At 34.4% G+C, this 21,736-nt stretch overlaps 1 protein-coding gene across 1 annotated transcript; it reads left to right on the top strand.

Annotated features, from left to right (window-relative positions):
- Positions 1 to 3,583: 3,583 nt before the first annotated feature.
- On the top strand, positions 3,584 to 8,611 carry LOC141687166 (organic cation/carnitine transporter 4). Its single transcript, XM_074492349.1, has 2 exons — positions 3,584 to 4,131; positions 7,308 to 8,611. Exons 1-2 carry the CDS (start codon positions 3,636 to 3,638, stop codon positions 8,459 to 8,461), a joined length of 1,650 nt encoding a protein of 549 aa, XP_074348450.1. The 5' UTR covers positions 3,584 to 3,635; the 3' UTR covers positions 8,462 to 8,611.
- The last annotated feature ends 13,125 nt before the right edge of the window (positions 8,612 to 21,736 follow it).

Raw genomic sequence — 21,736 nt, 5'->3', positions numbered from 1 at the left:
TTATGGTTTTTTGTATCCTCTTAACTTTAATTTGTCATTAGTTTTAATATGTCTCCCATTTAAATAACAAAATTTGTGCGATTATTGAAAATCCTATATAGCAGCAATGATAAATATATCTCCATAAAAAAAATTGTATTAACACGACAATAATGTTGGTGAATTATAAAGTGAAAATATCCAATTGCTAGGTGTACAACAATAATTTTAGATACAAACCAATCTTTTTTTTCAAGTGTAGAGATCGGACCAATCTTTACAAGATGGCCTTTTGAATCTAAAATAAATAAAGAATTTTATTGTCAACAAGTTTGCCTTTCTATGACAGTTTTTCTTTAACAGCCATTCAGGATGCATGCTTGGAATTAATTTACAAAGAAAATAAATCCATATGTAACAATTTTACTTAACATTAAAGTTATTTTAACGAAAGCCTATCTTTTGTCTTGCCCAATTATAATATTTATATTATTAATGATAAATCTTCTATTAGTTCTGAAATATTGAAAAGATAATTCAGTTTTAGATGCCTGTCAATTACCTGCAAAGTAGTATATACATAAAAAATCATGTAGAGGTGATAATTTATAATATATAATATATTTAAATAAAGCACCAAACATAATTGTCTAATATAACTTTAGGTTTTAAAAATATATTATATATTATAAATTATCACCTCAACATGATTTTTTTCACATCAACTTCTCGCCATCGACTAATGTTGAAAGAGTTGAAGACGACTTCATGATAGCCAGACACAAGTTTGAATTTGTTGATTTGAGCGATTTGTTTGCTGTTGCAAACGCATATGAGAAACCTGATTCTCCCGATTATTCAACAGGTTAAACTATTTTGTAAGTACTTACGCATCAATAAGTCGAACAAATTAAGTTTTTATATTAGTCTCGCAAATTATTTCATTTTATACACTTATTAATCCAACACATATAATTGGTCTTGGTATGTAGATGTGATTGGTGTTTTAGTGGATTTTGAGCATGTATGGAAAATCAAAACTATGTACGGTCTGAAGGATATTTGCAAGTTCAGGATTACTGATGGAAGGTTTATACTGGACTTCTCATTGACTAATATTTATTGTTAATCAAACTCTATTTTTTTCGGCTATTGTATTATTTCATAATCTTGAACTTACATATACAGAGATTCTCATAAGGTCACTGTATGGGGTAATCTTGCCGTGACTACTGATGCACGTGTTAAAGAGGTTAATGCAGGATTTAAAGATGGTGAGGAGGAGCCTATAATTGTTATAGCGTCAAGTACATAGATTAAGATTTGGAAGAGTAAGTCCTATAAAATTCAATATTAAAGTAGTAAAGTGTGAAGTTATTAACATGTACTCAACATGATTTCATTTCATATGTATATACAGGTTCTGTTCAGATTAGCACACTACCCGCGTCTAAGATATACATCAATTTGGATCATGATTTTGTTTTTGCTATGAGACAGAGGTACACTCGTTTTCATCAACTATATTTCATCTATATATCTTAGATGATTAGTCAATTATTTTTTAAAGAGTTTAAAATCATTTATCCATATTTGTATCAGGTTTCGCGAAGAAGGTTATGTACCTTCTGACAAGACAACTTCTTCTCCAACTACGACAGATGTTAAGGAGGTGGTGCCTGTCATTGAAACAGTTACACTAAAGGAGTTAAGTGAGAAAACTTCTACTGATTTTCTGAAGGTATTATTTATCTATATGCTGCCAATTTAAGATCAATGTGTAAGTTCACATATAATACATTCTGTATTTGATTAATACTGCATGCATACATACGAAGTAGAGTTTTTTGTGAATGTAATAAATTAAAACATGTTAATGGAATATGTAGATGAATTTTATGTGCAAAGTAAAGGTTAAATTCGTTAAAGAAAGTGATAACTGGTGGTATGGTAGCTGCAACAAGAATGATTGTCACGAAGAAGTTATAAAGTCGAAGGAAAGTATCGATGTGCCAGATACCAGAAGAATTATCCAGTACCACAAAAGAGGTTATCGAGAAACAAATTCAGTCTCTACTCTTATCAATATAAATCTGTAAAGTTAAATGTATATATGAACAAATAACTGTATAACTAAACAATCACCAACAATTCATATATCTCAATTGCAGGTTCAAGATCGTTGTTCTTGCTGAAGCTGGCACATATTCTTTTAATTTTATTTTATATGATCGTGTCGTGAAACGACTGTTGGGTAAAACAGTAACTAAGCTGATGGCTGAAGGATACAATGTAAAGTACTTTAATCCCTTTAGTGTCAATTAATTTTTTTATCCGAAACATATGTTACCATTTTTATGATTATATCAAGTTGTCTACTGATTGTAACTTTGTAGGATCCTGCATCATATCCTCCACCTTTGAAGCAAATTGCAGGAAGATAAATTATTGTTAAAATTGAGCTCACTGATGATAACATATTAGTTAGCAGCACAGTATATTATGCTCATGATGCATATGAATGTCCAGTTAGCACTTCTCCTGTGCTTGAAGACATTGATTCTGGGACTTCAGTTTCAAATTATACAAATGTGAGTTTCATGTTTCACATCTTAAAAATTTCCTGCTTATTCCACAATATACCTACAATACTATATATCCTAAAGATATTTGTTAGCTCTTGAATTTACAAATGTTTTTATACTATATCTAAAATTGCAAATAAGTTTTCCCAGTCCATCAGATGGTGCAGGCACTCCAGGTTCAGCTCTATCGACTAGCAAAAAAGTTAAAAAGGTCGGTAGATTGTATAATTACCCATTATTAGATATGATTTATCATACAACATATACGTACAGTTTTTTATTAAATCATACTGCATTAACATTATATTATATTTCATTATGCAGGAAAAGTAAAATGTTTTGGTAGCGGACTCAAGTTTCATATAATCGCTTCGTTTCAAGGAATCTTGGATGAAGATTATCCCATTTTTCCATTTCAGAACTTCAATAATTATGTTTGATTTTTATTTCCATTGTTGTTTACTGTTTTGCAAACAGTAACATTTTGCACGACAGTGAAATTGAAACATTTGGATGTTGTTCTTGTTTTTGCAAAATTTTAAATTAATGGACCAATAATTTTTAATGGCAGGTAGTTTGTCCAGTAATTTGATTATTATACTTGTCGTTATGTGGTTAATGTTATATACTATAAACGTGCTTAAACTATATATAAAAAATAGAACTCTTCATACTAATTGACTACAATAATATACTATTTCTTTGTCAAAGACTGAAAAAGGATAGAGACGTTATCGAATGATTTGTTGTTAATGTTTACATATGATGATATTGATGTAAAAATGTTGGTACACATTATCGTAACTTCACGAATATATATCTTTAAAATTTAAAAAATGATCGTATATAACTAAACTCCGTGTGCGTAGCACGGGCAACACTGGCAAGATAGCTGGTGTTAAATAAAAAAACTATCCTTTTTCTTGATTATATTATGAAAAAACAACCTCCTACACTTTAATATTTGCCTAAAAATGCAAAAGAATATCTGAAAATGATATTAAAAAGAAGAATATGTACAAGTATGAAATTAGTATTCTAAATCCGAGTAATCATCGAATCTTCCTATATATGTACAACTCCTCCTTCAAAACAACACTAATTTCAGTAGTAACACAACACAACATGCTAGGCCCTTCATCCCCCTTATCATCCTCCACCGCACTCCGGTCACCGTTACTTCCTCCCGACATTAAAATTCCGGTAACCGGAGACGACAAGGAACAAGAAAAGCTATACATAGACCACATGTTACAAAAATATTGCGGAGAATTCGGGGCTTATCAATTAAGACACTTTGTGCTCACAAGCTTAGCATGGGCTTTGGAGGCTTTTCACACCATGATCATGATATTTGCCGACCGTGAACCGGACTGGCGTTGTAGTGGAACAGGAACAGGAACAGGATGTTCTCCTGCAGCCGCCAGTGTTTGCGGGTTCGACGAGGGCGCGTGGCAGTGGTGTGGTGGAACTGCAAGTTCAACCGTGTCGGAATGGGGATTGATTTGCGGTGAAAAATACAAAGTTGGGTTAGTGCAAGCTTTGTTTTTCGGCGGTTGCATGATCGGTAACTCTTTTCTTTTTTACCGTTAATGTTGATTTTCTTTCATTAATTCGTTGATTTTATCATCTACTACGTTGCCTATCTTGTCTCACGTTATTTATTGTGTTAGAGTTCATGTTTTTCACTTGTATCTATAATTTTTATGAATTATATATGTTTTGCACCAAAACACCTCCCTCGTACACACATAAGTAGCTGGTTATTATAATAATTCTAGATTTTATTCATTTATCGAGTAGCTAAATTTCCAAAATAGAGATAGAACGGGATAGTAGGAATGTGGATGCAGGGAGGCATATACAGAAATATTCAATACACTACACATGTATTATTCCCTGTGCTGTACTGCCCGGCGCATATTTTATTGGGATCTTTTATGGGCATACAATAGTCACTAATTACCATAAAAATGGGTTCTTTTTATTGATAGTTGAATAATAAATGTTAATGACCGCTGCATTTACATGAATTCCACCGATAAGAAGAGTTTATTTTTATTGAAGTTAGTGGGGCACATTAGAAGACCGTATTTTATTTTACGCAATTAAACTATCAACATGATAACCTAATTAAAGTATTACACGACAGGTGAGTGATTTGGTTAAAAAATTTGACTTTGGTTGTTATTGATGTCTAAACAACGTTTTACGCCCCCCTACAAAACAAGCTCTGCACACAAATAAACAATCTACACAAATGGGAGCCAGCAGGAACAAAGGTTTTTTCCTTGGTTGTTCTGAAATCATTCTTTAAGGAAGGTCGCTGACTGCACTGCTTTGGACGCAAAATTTCTTACTTTTTTTTACATGATCTTGTAACACACTAAATATTATTTAGTTAAGTTCAAATTATGAGCATTTTAATAATAGTCCCGGTTTTATAAGTAGGTTAAATGGATGGTGTACATGAAACAACTATGACTCTGTACAAACTGCCCAATCCGTTTATAACATTTGGTATTCTGTTTTTTTATACTATACTACTTTTGAAGCAGCTATTACTCTGTACAAACTGCCCAATTCGTTTATAACATTTGGTGCTCTGTTTTTTTATACTATACTACTTTTGAAGCAGCTACGACTCTGTACAAACTGCCCAATCCGTTTATAACATTTGGTGCTATATTTTTTTTTTATATTATACTACTTGTGAAGCAGCTATGGCTCTGTACAAACTCCCCAATCCGTTTATAACATTTGGTGCTTTGTTTTTTTATACTATAATACTTTTCATGACTTTTTTTTTTAATAATAAACATTTGTCTCGTTCCTAGTTGCTGATATATATATTTTATACTCCCTCTATTTTTTTATATGTCTTTTGACGTTTCCGCACATATTTTTAATTACATTGACCATATAGTTGAAATAATAATTTTTAATTTTTTTTCTGAACTAAAATTTTAGTTATATATATTTATTCACAAAAAGAAAATTTAAAAAATTATTATTTTAACTATGTGGTGAAAGCACTTATGTTGTGTTTATAAGGGTTAATGAAATGAAATGGAATGGAATGAAATGAGATTTTAAGTGGTAAATGATTAAATTTTCTAAAATTTTCATTTTTTCACCCATTCCATTCCTAACCACCTACATTATAATTAAACACCCCCAATTTAAGATGGAATGCTTCATTCTTTATTAACCCTATTATTTTCAGAATTGTTATCATAACAATTTTGTTCATCTAATTATTATTTTTAAATCTTTCCTCCAACTCCCATTTATTTTCTTTACTTACATTCATTTCATTCCATTCACCCGACCAAACACAATTTTAGAAATGTATGCACAAAAGTTAAACGTCGGAAAAAAGAGGGTTTAAATCATAAAGCCTGTATATACTGTTTTTTTCTTGAAAATAATATTGACAAATACTCAAAAATAACATGTACAGCTCTTCCGGTCCTTCTTTCTTATCCCTTAATAAAGGGATAATGATAACTGGCATAGTGCATACGAATAAAGTAGGCTGCTTTATTTGAAAAACAAATGAGTATATGTAGTGGGAACTACGAGGTACAAATATCGTCTAGTCTTTATCGTTTTACTGCCTTATTTTGTACCCACCACTCTGAGTTGATAAGTGCTAACCATATAATTATACACACAGTGACGAAATTATGATTGCGCCCATACTTTCAGCTTATTACAAAATTATATTAAAATTTACTATCCAAAAAGCTGCCTAATTTAAGTACTCACTTGTTTTATTTTCCGATGCACGTGTGATTATGGTTATGTTTGAGAGTTAGTTTAAATTAAATTAAAATTAGAAATTTGATTAAATGAAATATTTAATATTATTGTTTAGTTGTTAATTTTTTTAAATAATGTTTGGTCCCTAAAAGTTAATTTTGTAAAGATGCTTGGAGAATTTTTTTTCAAGTCATGTATATAAAAAATTAACTGAAACATCTCTGATTGAAAATATCTAAATTCAATCCCATAATCAAAATAAATAGTGCTAATTGAGGAACATGACTTGTATATTTTTATAATATTTTATGTCTTTCAGTCAAAATAATAATAATAATAATAATAATAAGGTATTGACATAATCACTGACGAATATAAAAAATGGTGATAATTGAAGTACTGGGTTAAAACTTAAAATAGATAGACCGGATTCCGGGGGCGCCTAGTGTGTACAGGGGAATATGCTACCCGCTTACAATGTTTGAATAAAATGTTGTCTTGTGCAGAAATTATTCCCTTTCGGTTCTGATGGATATACTTGGATTTTTATTTTTGTTTTTCTTTTGTTATGTGGAAATGACCACACTAACTGTGGAACAACACAAATTAAATTAAAATTACTTTTGGCTGGATTGGACTCCTGTGCTGTAGAAATACAGGATTTTTGCACACGCTTGTTTCTAATGAATTCATTCATGTAATTCAAGTACTTGCGTACTTTGGTTTAGCAATTGTGATAGCTGATTTGTCGTATAGAATCATTTGATTTTGCAGCACTACTAGATTACCAGAAAACAGAGGAAGTAAAATTAGTGGACTGTATTATGACTTTGATTCATAACATCACATCTAACTCTGCTAGCTGACTAAGAGCTGTAGTATAACTACTTTTGCAGCTAAGAGTCGTTTAAATGTTACATTACACTTGGTGCAAACATAAAACTAGTCCAATTTTCCTAAGATTGTCTGGTTCATCAGGTGCTGGAATATTTGGCCATCTCTCTGACTCAAAACTGGGAAGAAAAGGATCTCTGACAATAGTCTGTATACTCAACGCCATCTTCGGTTGCTTAACAGCATTTTCACCCAACTACTGGATCTACGTCCTTCTTCGATTTCTTACCGGCTTCAGCACGGGAGGGGTAGGCCTTTGTGCATTTGTTCTTGCAACCGAACCCATTGGTCCTTCAAAACGTGGCATTGCTGGAATGTCCACATTTTATTTCTTTTCTGGTGGCATTGCGATTCTATCAGGAATTGCTTACATTTTCCAAACTTGGCGCTCTCTTTACATTGCCGCTTCTATTCCCTCCATTCTCTTTCTCTGCATCATCATTCCTTTTGTCTCTGAATCTCCTAGATGGTATATGGTTCGTGGCAGAAGTAATGATGCTATGAAAATAATGCGTGACATTGCCAAGTGCAACGGAAAATACCTTCCGGATAATGTTTCTCTTTCCATGGATGATGATAAAGAAAACAATGATAATTCAGAGAAAGAAGGATTGGATGAACAAGAAGCCGTCACAGGATCTATATTGGATGTACTCAAATCACCATTAACTAGACTACGTTTGTTTTTGACCGTGGCAATAAGTTTTTCCAGCTCAATTGTATATTACGGACTTAGTTTAAATGTTGTGAACCTAGACACAAATCTTTACCTCACTGTCCTGGTAAATGCAGTTGCGGAAATGCCTGCGTTTTTATTGACAGCCATTTTGCTAGATAAGTATGGGAGGAAGCCATTAGCGATTGGTACCCAATGGTTTAGTGGATTGTTTTGTCTTGCGGGAAGTTTAATGGCAAGAAATGGCCCATGGAAAGTTGTGAGAATGGCTTGCGGTGTGCTGGGGATATTTGGGATGGCAGGGACTTATAATTTATTGTTTATATACACAATGGAGTTGTTTCCAACTGTGGTCAGAAATGCAGCTCTTGGATGTGCAACTCAAGCAGCGCAAATGGGAGCTATATTGGCACCGTTTGTGGTGGTTTTAGGCGGGGGTATACCATTTGCAGTGTTTGGAGTATGCGGGGTTGTAGGGGGCATCCTTACGTTTTACTTGCCAGAGACATTGCACAAGCCCTTATACGACACAATGGCAGGAATGGCAGAAGGTGAAAACTGATTATACGGGGGTGATTTTTTGTTGTTAATGTCACTAAACTATCTAGTTATAGACATGTCAGTTCGTAGATTTCTCATGTTGGGTTTTTGTTATACTGTAATGCTTGCTGTGTCAAGTTGGCTATGAAATCGGATTAAACTTTTTCTAGAACTGATCACTCCATATTGAAGAGAATTTTAGCAATAAGGTTATGGCAATGTTTTAACATTAGGAAGTCTTTGGAGTTTGTAAAGATCATCATCTTGCAACTCTTTCGGTCTGTAAAGATCTTTCGAGTTTGGGCTAATCAACATTCACGAAGAACTAGAACTAGCCAGGTGCACAGTCTGGCAGTCTGCAATCCGCCCCCCCCCCCCTCAATTTTTTTTTCTCAGCTTATAATCCGGATAATACGTGGTTTGTAAGTTATACATAAACAGGGCTAGAAAGGGCAATCTATACACAATTCATAAGTCGTCCCTGTGATTTCGGGCATGCTCTAGTTCTACAACGCTAGAAGGATCAATGCAATTGGGATTTTGTGCGGCAACAACTATGCACATATTCAACATTTATTATTAGCATCGTTAATATTCTCATCATAATTGCATATTTGCATGTCTAGGGAGTACTTGTCTTTTTCTAGTATTGTATGCTAATAATTTTCTTCATATGTTAAAAGTCTGATTATGACAGAACTCTTGTTTGTAAATCACTATATCTAAACAAACTGTTTTAAGTTCGGCGTCACTTATGTGTAAAAATCTAAGTTGTTTTTAAGTTCAGTCGTGTGCACACAAATAAGTGGTATTCTATTGTCCACTCATTTTCATTACTTGGTAAAAGGGCGGATCTAGAATTTAATTTCCTGGGGACAAATATTAGTGTAAAAAAAGAGGATTTAATTTCTATGGGGACACATACATTAGTGTAAAAAAATTCAGCTTTAAAATTTATTGTAATGACAAGTAATAATAAAAAAGAAGTAGAAATTTAACAAAATATATATAGCTTTAGCATTGCAAGATTACAAATGCAGAGGCTATGTTAATAGCTTTTTTTTTTACGAAGAAGTAGGATTTTATTAACTTAAATCACTTGCTAATACATTCATGACTTCAATGGGAACATCCCTCCCATCAAACACTCGATCTGGAAATGAACACGACGCTCTTCCTAAACTATGAGTTGCCATGTTAGCAGACCATTAAACGAAAAACAAATCAATTTTGTTTAAACTTGACATCAACACCCTACAGTCTTCCACTATTCTGCCAAACAGAGAAGTCATAGGAATGCTACTCCCGATTGCTTGCCCTGAGACCAATGAATCCGATTCTATAACCACCTGGTTCCACTGTTTCTCCTTCATCCAACTCAATGCCTCTTTGATTGCCATTACTTCCGCAACTTCAACTGGAACCTTCTCCTACTTATACTTTGATAACGCCTGAATCAGACCTCCAGCATGATCTCTCGCTACAATCCCCAACCCAAAAGCATTCTGTTCACTAAAAGTAGCAGCATCAACATTGACCTTGATTAAATTTGTCCGCGGCTTGACCCATTTCTGACCTCCATCTCCTTCCACCAAGTGTTGAAATAGAGTTTTAGTAGATAATTTTTGGGCATACATCCATTGTCCAAGGTACTGAGATGTTGAAGATACTAAATTATTAGCTTGAGTGTGCTTTTGATTCCATACTAGATCGTTGCAAGCTTTCCATATACCCCGACAAAGAGTCAAAATTTCTGCTTGTTTATCCTTCTCTGTAACTGCATAAACATGAGACAACCACTGCATAAAATCTTGATTTTCCCCCTCATGCACATCGTGTAATACTTTCATCCAGCACTGACTAGCTAAATGACACTGAACTAGAATATGATAAACTGATTCCTCCTCCCTGTTACAAGCTGGACAAGTGACATTCACCGGCACATATTTCTGATACAACGCCAGTTTAGTAGGAAGAATATTCGAACATGCTCTCCAGATAAAAATTAGAACCTTAGGAGGTGCCTTAGTTTTCCAAATTTTTCTCCACACGCTGTCGTTGTCTTCCCTTCTCCATAAACTCTTCTGAGCTTGAAGCAACCTATATCCGCTTTTCACTGTGTACATACCTGTGCTTTCTTTACTCCAGTATAGCTGATCATCCGTTCCCACATCACTAAGAGCAGTTTCGTAGATTCGATTTTGATCATGAACATTGAACAACTCTTAAATTACCTTTTCATTTCACCCTCGACCATCAACATGAAGAATAAAAATCTGCCAACCGAGTTAACTTTTTCTTATCAAACGAAGCAAAAGAATTCACCGGATTAAGGCAGGCCATACACAAAAGAAACTCTGTGTTAACCTCATTATATCTATTATTTAACTCCCCCATTTGATCGTCTATGACAATATAGAAAAAACCATTTTGAAAATGGTGAAGGTTTGTTAATTCCTATGCTCCACGCCTGGATCTTCCTGGAGCTACAAACACATCTTCCATTTTCGGGATGATAATTGAATTCTTAATACAAAAATTACATGTTTGCTCAAGTAAAGACCCCCATCCATTATCTCTCATGTATTGAAATCTTTGTTTACATGACTTAACGAGATCCATAACATTTACCAGATCTTGATATTTTCTCTGCAATGCTTACGATAACTCGTTAGTAATACCTAATACATTCCTCATGAGATGTAATAAGAAGACAAATTCAAAATGCTGAATAATAACTAAAAGGTCGCTTGCTTCAGCCATTTGATCCGATAATCTACCTTCATTTTCAATAATTTCTAGTATTTCAACCACTGAAGTAAATAAGGCAAGTAGATTTAATACAACCCCATAATGCGAGCCCCAACGTGTGACTCCGGCTCTTTGCAATGTTATTTCCTGATTCAGCCCTCGTCCAGTAGCAATTTCATTGTTTTGAATTTATTCAATGACCTTTTTAAATCGTTTCTCTTGTAACATATCCTTGCGCTTTCACGAGCCTCCAACAACATTAGTCAAAGTAGCAATATTTAGGAAAAGTGAAGCAATTTTTTTATGAGTTCTAGCAACACTTACAAGTGTCAACTGAAGTGGTTGAGCGAAGTTGTGCACAAAATGAGCTGATGCATTTTCTTCCGGTATTATACTTTTCAATCCATTGAACTGACCTTGCATATTACTTGCTCCGTCGTATCCTTAACCGCGTAATCTGGACATGCTTAATCCAAGTGAAGCAAATAAAGACTCAATTGCAGCCTTTAAACATATAGCAGTAGTGTCACTGACATGAACAAGCTCAATAAATCGCTCAACTACACATCCTTGTTTATTAACATAACGCAAAGCTACTGCCATTTGTTCATTACAGGACACATCACGGGCCTCGTCAACTAAAATATCAAAAGGTTCTTCCCAAACAATGGCTCTTGACATCAAAATGCTAAAACATTTGTGATGTCTTTCTAAATTGATGGTGCTGTGAGTTTATTATTATCAACAACACTTTTGAAAACTGATTCTATGATAGCATTATTGTAACATCCCAAATCCGGGGTCAAGATTGGGTGTCACTAAATAATCTTTACATAATATAAAATAATATACAAACGACCCCTCAATTCCAGATCATTTACAGGTTATGATATGAAACAAAAATCTAACCTTCTAAAATCTATAATAACTAAAATACAAGTTTATTACCTCTGTACTAACTCCCTTATCTTATTCGTTCTAACATCTCCATCTGTTAGGTAATGAATCACACACCGAGGGGGGGGGGGTGAATGTGTTTTTCTGATTTTTGGGTTTTGTTGAAAGATAATGGTTGAACAAAGTAAATTGAATCTTGTATAAAAAGTGTTCGTGCAGAAATTAAACTTGCACAAAATAAAGAACACAAATCTTCAAAACTCACTTAATTTTTGTATTAAAAATTAAGATGTTTTGCTATAAAATTTCTAAGCTCTTCGAAGTTAAAGAGCTCAGTTTCTTCTCGAGAGTGTTACAAGAATTTTGATCTAAATTGTTACTTCTAACTAGAGGACCAGTGTTAACTTTATAGCTCAGTTAACTGCTAGTTTACACAGTGGATAATAAACATGCTATTAACTTTTCTAAACTGTCACTTGTTATTTCTATTTATAGAGAACAATTCTTCCATTTCTGGCTTAACATATCTTTAGCATCCTGTGTTTACTTTAATCTTCCTCTGTCAGTTAATCTTTGCCATCGATCTTGCATACACTTCAAGGTGCTTTCTGTAGACTTGTCAATCCAGCTGTTGGATTGTTTGTTGATTGTTTATCTTGGATATTGAACTGATCATCAATTCTGTACTTTGAGACTGTACTTCGAGATCTCCAGTTTGATTCATTTGAACACTTGATATCTCGATAAGTTCAAAGGCTTATCGAGATGTCTAGTACTCCGTAATGAGTTTGGGTTGTAGAGGTCTTCATCTCATCGAGGTCTCTAGTCTTCATAACTTCACTGAACTTGTAGATATCTCTGAGTTCTCGAATGGATATAGACTTGTCGATAACTCTGAGTTCTCTAGTGAAATGAATGACTTGTCGATATCTTTTTGAGTTCTCGAGTAGCTTTCCTGACTTCTCTACTCCCGATGGATATTGCTTATCCGTTGAGTAGATATATAGCTCATTCATCGAGTAGATATATAGCTTATCCGTCGAGTAGATATTGCTCATCCGTTGAGTAGATGTTGTTCATCCATCGAGTAGATATATAGCTCATCCGTCGAGTAGATATTGCTCATCGATCGAGTAGATATTGCTTATCCGTCGGTACTCTCTGGAGTTTGAATGACTTCTCGATAAGTCATTCTGGAGTTCTTGAATGACTTCTCTGTAATATTAAATCTGTGACTTTTAGAGATCTTGACTTAGAACATTTTTCTCCAAACAGATTTATTCAACTCCAAACTTCTTCAAAATTCTTCTGAGGCATGATCTTCTTGATCTTCTTCCAGATAGAATCCTTAGGCTTGATAGTGTTTTAGGAAAAAGACTCCAGTCCGCTCCTTTGCATTTTTACAGACTTTAAGTGTTACAAGTACAAAATATAAATTTAGATAACAATACAACTTACTTAGGGTTGTCAAGTTGTCTTAGTCTTGTTAAAGTACATGCATGTCTTTTACAACAATCTCTCCCAATTTGTGAGAAGATTTCTTCACACAAATTCATGTCTGTTAACAAGACTAACACCAAGTTTAAAACTGATGGAAGATAAGATTAAAACATAAAGCTTGATGGAATTACAACTTGTATAACATAAAATTCACCAAGCTCCAAGATTACAGGAATCAGGTAAAGACAATTTTTACATCTGCTTCTTCTCTAAGTTTATCCTTCAAGTGATCAAGAATTTCAAGTTCTTCTATGATGAGTGCTCCACTTAAAGCTTCCACAAGTTTTTGCCTTGCTGCCTTAGGATACCCTTGGTCCAGATACTCTAAACTGAATCTTGAGAATCCACCAACTTTGATGTTTAGAAATCTAGCATCTTTAGAAATTCTGCTCATTCCTTTTGCTTTCAACTCTTCTGATCTTTTTATAAATATATCTATTTCTTCATCATGTTTCCTTCTTCTTTCTTCAGCTTCAGCCTTATGTCTTTTCTTTGTTTCCTCCCTTTCAATCAACCATTCAACCAAAGATGATCTCCAAGTCCTTATTACAGTGTCCTTGCCTTTTAACAAACTTAGCACTCTCTTAATTTCTGCAGGAGTCAAAGAATCCATTAAGTCTTTGTTTAGAAGAGTGAATGTACCATCCTTAAAATAGACTCTAACTTCTCTCAGTGATATAACCCAGACTTTGACAATTTCCTCAGTTGAATTTTGGAAATGGTCTTCATCTGTGATGCACCAATTTAGAGGTAGAAAGTCAAATTCTTTAAAGCAATTACAGATGGCCCTTTCAATGACTTCCACTTCCTTTACAGGCTTGACTTTCTTAGGCTTTCTTCCCGCAGATTTGAGATTGAATTTTAGTGAAGGTTTGGCTAAAGGTAGGATTGTTATTTTCTTGAGATTTGTGAGGCTTGAGTTGATTGGAATTTTTAGGAAGGAGTTGGCAGTTTGTCTGTAAAGAAATTTTGGCTTAGGTGTTTGGGAAGATTTGATGTTAGAGATAGTTGATGTTGTGAGTTGAGCTGAGGTTTGAGGTGGTTGTGTTGGGATATTTAGGGTTGTTTGAGTTTCTGAATTATCATGAGGTTTTCTGCTCTTCATTTCCCCTATTCTCCTCGTGTCTTCATCTTTCTTGTCATCCTCCTTCTTCTCTCCACCCCTGCTTCCAGATGGCTTAGTAGACTGACTTAAATTTAATCCAGAAGGATTTTGATCATCTTTCTTCTGCTCATCATCATCCAAATCATTTTTGTTGATTTTTGCTTTGGGAAAGTTTGCTTCTGCATTATCCAGATGTTAGATATATTTGAGATGTCATGTCTAATATGATTTGTGTTTAGTTTTTAGAACTTAACAACAGGACATATCAGGACTTACTGGAAATCAGAACTTACTGAAGTTAGAACTTAATATCAGAATTTAAGGTGTCAGAAGATACATATCAGTACTTAAGTGCGGGAAGACTTTCAGATAAGGAATGCGGCTGATTTACAGGAGAAGATCTGAACTAAAACAATAGAAGATATGCATGGAAAGAGTTAGAAGACTAGAAGACTAGAAGACTTTTAGAAGATATCTGATTGATATATTTTAGGAGACAGAATTATATTCCATATCAATTATAATATATCTTGTAACTGTGTACTATATAAACACAGACTTAGGGTTTACACTGTATGTGTTATCATCATCGAGAAGATTATACATTATAACCTAGCAGCTCTTAGTGATATTTGTTCATCACTGAGAGAGAACAATAGTTCATATTGTAACAGAGTTTATTGAATATACTTGATCTTTGTTACATACTTGTCTTCAAATCGATTTGGTTGTATAAACACTGTATTCAACCCCCTTCTACAGTGTTGTGTGACCTAACAAGTGGTATCAGAGCTTTTCTGTTAACACACATAGAGTAAAGATCCAAACAATCATGTCTGAAGAAACACAAACCCCAACTAAGCCCACCAAAACTCAAGAAACTCAAAACACTCAAACCCACAGTCGATATGAGACTATTAGGGTTCCCATACTAAGACCTTCTGAGTATCCCATATGGAAAGTGAAGATGGCTATGTTTCTGGAAGCTACAGATCCAAAATACCTTGATAGGATTAATGAAGGACCTTATAAGCCTACCAAGCTCTCTGTTGCAGTTGCTGATCAACCAGCAAAGTCTGTACCAAAGGAGAAATGTGATTACACAGCCAAAGACATCTCATCTATTGCCAAGGATGCAAGGGTAAGGCATTTGCTGCATAGTGCCATTGATAATGTCATGTCAAACAGGGTAATTGGATGCAAGACTGCAAAGGAGATATGTGATGCTTTGGAGACAAGATTCCAGGGAACTGATGCAATCAAAAAGAACAGGAGGACTATACTCACTCAAGAGTATGAGCACTTTGACTCAAAAGATGATGAGTCATTAACTGATTTGTATGACAGGTTTGTCAAACTCTTGAATGATCTGTCACTGGTGGACAAGGAATATGATCTTGAAGATTCAAATCTAAAGTTCCTTTTAACTTTTCCTGAAAATTGGGATTTGAAGTCTACTACCACAAGAGACAACTATGACCTTACTGAAACTACTCTTGATGAAATTTATGGTATGCTCAAGACTTATGAACTTGAGATGGATCAAAGGAGCAAGAGGCATGGAAGAAAGTCAAGGACAGTTGCTCTTAAAGCTGAGGAGGAATCTCCTAAAGTGGTTTCCTCAAAGAGGGGCAAATGAAAGGCTCTCATCATAAAGTCTGATTCAGAGTCATCATATTCTGATGATGATGATTCAGAAACTGAAAGTTTATCTGAAGCTGATGTTGATGCAGAGATGATGCAATTGTGTGCTCTAATGGTGAAGGGTATCACAAAGATAGCTTACAAGAAATTCAGAAAAGGGCAAGAAGTTTTCCAGAAAAGGTGGAAGTTCTGATAAGAAAGGTTTCAGAAAGTCTGAAGGCAAAGGAGGAAAGTCTGACAGAGGAGACATCTCAAATGTCAAATGCTACAATTATGGTGAAAGAGGCCACATATCTCCTGACTGCAAGAAAGGAAAAAGTGATAAAGGCAAGGCACTTGTCACAAAGAAGAAAGGCTGGACAGACACTTCAGATTCTAAAAATGAGGTGAACTATGCCTTGATGGCAAATGCTGATAGCAGTACTGAAACTGCTGAATTGAAGGTACCTCAAACAACTTATGCTTTTCATACTGATGATATTACTGAGTTGAGATTATATCTTAAAACCATGTTCATTAGTTATAGAGATCAGACTTTAACATGTGAAATATTAACACCTGAAAATCTTGCTTTTAAAAAGAGAAATGACTATTTAGAAAAGGAGTTAATTTTTCTTCATCAAACTAAGAAAGAAAGAGATGATGCTTTGTATGTTAGAGATGAAGTGTTAAAATTGAATGAATCTCTAAAAGCTGACTTAGAAAAGGAAAGAGAGATTATCAGAACTTGGACTAACTCAGGCAGAACAACTCAGAATTTACTAAGTAGTGGAAACTGGAAAGAGGGCTTAGGTTATGGAGATGTTAAAAGTGAGAAAGGAATTGTGCAAATTAAGCCAATTGTTGTTAAACAGACTACTAAGCCAAAGGTAAATCCTGTTAAGTTTGTAGCAAAAACTGTAAAGTCTGATTCTGAAAAGATGAAAGAGACTAGGACAGAAGTCAAAGAAAAGTCAACTTCTGACAAATTAAAACAGGATAAAACAGCTGAAGTTAACATATGCTTAATGACAAAGAAGCAGCTTAAGCATAAGCTGAAAGAAATTAGAAATGTGAACAAGGTAAAGGAAGCTAGGAAAAATAGGAATGGAAAGGAAGGTGTGAATAAAAGTAATAATTATATGCCTGTTCCTAATGCTCCTAGAAAGAAATGTTATAACTGTGGAAACTCTAACCATCTTGCTTCTTTTTGCAGAAAAAATAAAGATATAAACTCGTTACCTCCTAAATCAGGAGTTAAGAGTCAGTCTGTTAGATTTAAACCACAAAATCCTTGTTTTCATTATGGTAGTTTATGGCATTCCATTTATACTTGTAAGGAATATCATAGTTTGTACTATGATTATTCTGAAATAAAACCTTCTTTGAAGAAAGTTAGTATTATTCCTTCTAGTGTAAAGTCTGAGACAAAGTCTGATATAAATTCTGATAAACAGCATGTTAGCATAAACTCTGAAATTAAATCCGCTGCAAATGTTAACAAACTTAAAAAGGCCAAAAGATCCAAGCAAGTCTGGGTCCTTAAAACTAACCAATAGTGGTCTTTGTGATTGCAGGGCAACAGGAAAAATATCCTAGTTCTTGACAGTGGATGTTCAGGACATATGACTGAAAATAAAGCCCTGCTATCAGACTTTGTGGAGAAAGCTGGCCCAGGAGTTTCTTATGAAGATGGCAACATGGGAAAAACTCTGGGATATGATAATATCAATCTTGGGAATGTCATCATTGAAACAGTAGCTATGGTCTCAGGACTTAAACACAATCTGCTAAGTGTGAGTCAAATCTGTGATAGAGGTTATCATGTGGATTTTTTTGAAGAACACTGTGAAGTTGTAAGTAATTCTACAGGCAAAGTGGTTCTGAAAGGTTACAGGCATGGTAATATATATGAAGCCGGACTTTCAACAAGTTCTGATGGTTCTACAATCTGTCTGATGAGTAGAGTATCAATTAAAGAAAACTGGAATTGGCACAAGAGACTCTCTCATTTAAATTTCAACAACATAAATGAGCTCGTAAGGAAAGATCTTGTTAGAGGACTTCCAAAATCAGTATTTGCTCCTGATGGCCTTTGTGATTCATGTCAAAAGGCAAAACAAAGAAAATCTTTATTCAGAAGCAAAACTGAAACCTCAATTCTTGAGCCTTATCACCTACTGCATGTTGATCTATTTGGTCCAGTCAATGTCATGTCAATTGCAAAGAAGAAATATGCTATGGCTATAGTGGAAGAGTTCATAAGATACACTTGGGTGTATTTCTTGCACAAGAAGAATGAAACTACATCTACTCTAACTGATCATATCAGACAGCTGGATAAATTGGACAAAGATTCTGTCAAAATTATAAGAAGTGATAATGGCACTGAGTTCAAGAATTCAATCATGGAAGAGTTCTGCAAAGAGCATGGAATTAAGCAGGAATTTTCTGCACCTGGAACTCCACAGCAAAATGGAGTTGTAGAAAGAAAGAACAGGACTCTCATTGAAACTGCACAAACTATGCTTGATGAAACAAAGCTGCCAACCTACTTTTGGGCTGAAGCTGTGCAGACTGCTTGTTTTACACAGAATGCCACACTCATAAACAAGCATGGAAAAATACCATATGAGATGGTGAAGAAAAAGAAGCCAAATCTGAAATACTTTCATGTATTTGGATGTAAGTGTTTTGTTCTTAAGACTCATCCTGAACAACTGTCAAAATTTGATCTAAAAGCTGATAAAGGAATTTTTGTTGGATATCCACTTTCCTCAAAAGCCTTCAGAGTCTATAATTTAAGAACAAGGGTTGTCATGGAATCTATCAATGTATCTTTTGATGATAAGAAGATTACTGGACTTGAAGATTTCAATGATCATGATCAGCTGATATTTGAAAATGAAGATTTAAATTATGATTATGTAAATTATGATGGCTTAAATCCTGATCCTGTAAGTTTTGACGGGTTAAATTCTGATGTCATTGAAACTGTGGTAACTACTCCAAGGGAAAGTGCACCTATTCAGGGGGAGCAAGCTGAAGATCCTACCACAACTCAAGACTCTCAAGAAGCATCAGAACCTGTCACTGACTCTTCAAGTTCTGATTCATCAAGTTCTGATGAGCCAAATTCTGATAATTCTGGAAACTCTGATTCTTCAAATCCTGAAGGTTCTAACTCAATTTCTGAAGTCTTAGAGAGCATAACTACAGGGGAGCATCAGAAAATGCTGATGGAGACAACATGGATCATGGGGGAGGATCCAGTTCTAGAAATCAACTTCCATCTGCAAGGAAGTGGACCAAATCACATACACCTGACTTAATAATTGGAGATCCTGAAGCAGGTGTCAGAACTAGAACTGCAACATTAAATGAATGTCTCTATCATTCCTTTCTGTCTCAGACTGAACCAAAAAAAGTGGAAGAAGCTCTTCAAGCTGCTGATTGGGTTCAAGCAATGCAGGAAGAGTTAAATAAATTTGAAAGAAATAAAATCTGGACCCTAGTGCCAAGACCAAAGAATAGATCAATTGTTGGCACAAAATGGGTGTTCGGAAACAAAACTGACAGTGATGGCATAATTACAAGAAACAAAGCAAGGTTGGTTGCTAAAGGCTACTCTCAACATGAGGGTATTGATTATGATGAAACATTTGCACCAGTTGCTAGATTGGAAGCCATAAGAATCTTTTTGGCTTATGCTGCTCACAAAAAGTTTAAAGTCTTTCAAATGGATGTGAAAAGTGCTTTTTTTTAATGGAGAATTGGAAGAAAAGGTATATGTTGAACAACCTCCAGGATTTGAAGATCCAAAATTTCCTAATCTTGTCTACAGACTTGATAAAGTACTTTATGGCCTTAAGCAAGCTCCAAGAGCATGATATGAGACTTTAGCTCAATTTCTTCTGGAAAGTGGATTTATCAGAGGAACAATTGATAAAACATTGTTCTATCTCAACCATGGAAATGACTTACTTTTGGTACATATATATGTTGATGATATCATATTTGGTTCTATAAATGCCAAACTCTGTAAAAGGTTTGCAAAGCTAATGCAGTCAATATATCAAATGAGTATGATGGGAGAACTTAGCTATTTTCTGGGATTTCAAGTTAAGCATCATGAAGAAGGTACTTGAAAGGAATATGTCCTAAGTCCAATCGTGTATTAGGATTTAGGAATAACTTTTATGTAATCTGTTTTGATTTCATTGATATTTATAAAAGACTTGTTTTGTTTTTATTACGGGCTCTATCTATTTAAGTGTTTAAATAAGATATACCATAGTTTAGAGTAAAGCTTTTTATGGATTATGATGAGATCATAATAGTGAGACCTAAAAAGATGATAACTCTAAACTTAAATAGTTCCTGGTCATAGGATTACTAACTGGTAATTAATAATCCGCAAAGATCGGTACATACTATGCTTGCTTCATTATGAAGGATGTCTGTTCTCATAGACATTTGTGTGGTGACACTATAGCTAGTATGTAGGTGCTTATTATAGAATAAGTTCACTGAACATGACTCGCACAGCTGAACAACTGATGGAGTTCATTCACGTATCAGCGGTTGTTCGCAGAGTGATAGTTTTACAAGTATCCTTAGACTTGAGGTCATCATAGTAATCTTGTGTACACTGAACTATGCTTTGGTTTAGTTCTTAGTCTCCAGGGACAATTATTAGGGCTCTTCTGGGTATAGGAATTTGTACACGAAGATAGTGTATGATCAATAAAGGATCTACCCCTTCCAGTGAAGGAAGCGAATGTTCAAGGCTGATCCACTTATGCTAGTTCAGGAATCTCTAGCCAGAGTGAATGAAATTAGAAAGGAGTTTCTAATTTGCATAGAACTACGCATAGTAAATGGTAAGCAAGTGATTGAATTAGATAGGCTTGACACGAGATCCATGCCTTGTATTTAATCGAAACATTGTAGGGTAGAAGGAGTTTATTGTACGGTAACTATTCACTGAATAGGTTCTTGGTATTCTAAGCAGTGAATTCATATTATCCGGATAGTCGCGATATGCTGAGAAGTATCCCTCACGATATATAATAAATGTGATTAATTAATCATATTTAATAAATTAGAGAATTTATATAAATAATGATAAAATAGTTTTATTATTATTTATTTCTACTACCGGCTTAATATTGAACCTACAGGGTCACACCATAAAAAGAGAATGATTTAATGGTGGAGGAATTAATTAATAATGGCTAAATAATTATTTATTTGTGAAATAAATAATTAATTGGCAAATTTAATAATTGATTAAATGAGATTTAATTGATTATAAATTAATTAAGAAAAGTTCTTAATATTATTAATTAAAGGATTTAATTTTTGGACTTCAAGTCAAGCAAAATGAAGAAGGTACTTTTATCAATCAATCCAAGTACA

The sequence above is a fragment of the Apium graveolens genome, chromosome 9 (genome assembly GCF_009905375.1).
Source record: "Apium graveolens cultivar Ventura chromosome 9, ASM990537v1, whole genome shotgun sequence".
Taxonomy (NCBI): Eukaryota; Viridiplantae; Streptophyta; class Magnoliopsida; order Apiales; family Apiaceae; genus Apium; species Apium graveolens.
The sequence above is the reverse complement of the archived record's forward strand: the minus strand, read 5'-3'. Positions and strand labels throughout refer to the sequence as shown.

What these genes read in the sequence shown, in the direction of transcription:
- LOC141687166 (XM_074492349.1), top strand. Translation starts at nt 3,636, where the DNA reads ATGTACAACTCCTCCTTCAAAACAACACTAATTTCAGTAGTAACACAA. An exon ending in TTTCGGCGGTTGCATGATCG is followed by an intron (nt 4,132 to 7,307) that starts GTAACTCTTTTC and finishes CTGGTTCATCAG; the next exon opens with GTGCTGGAATATTTGGCCAT.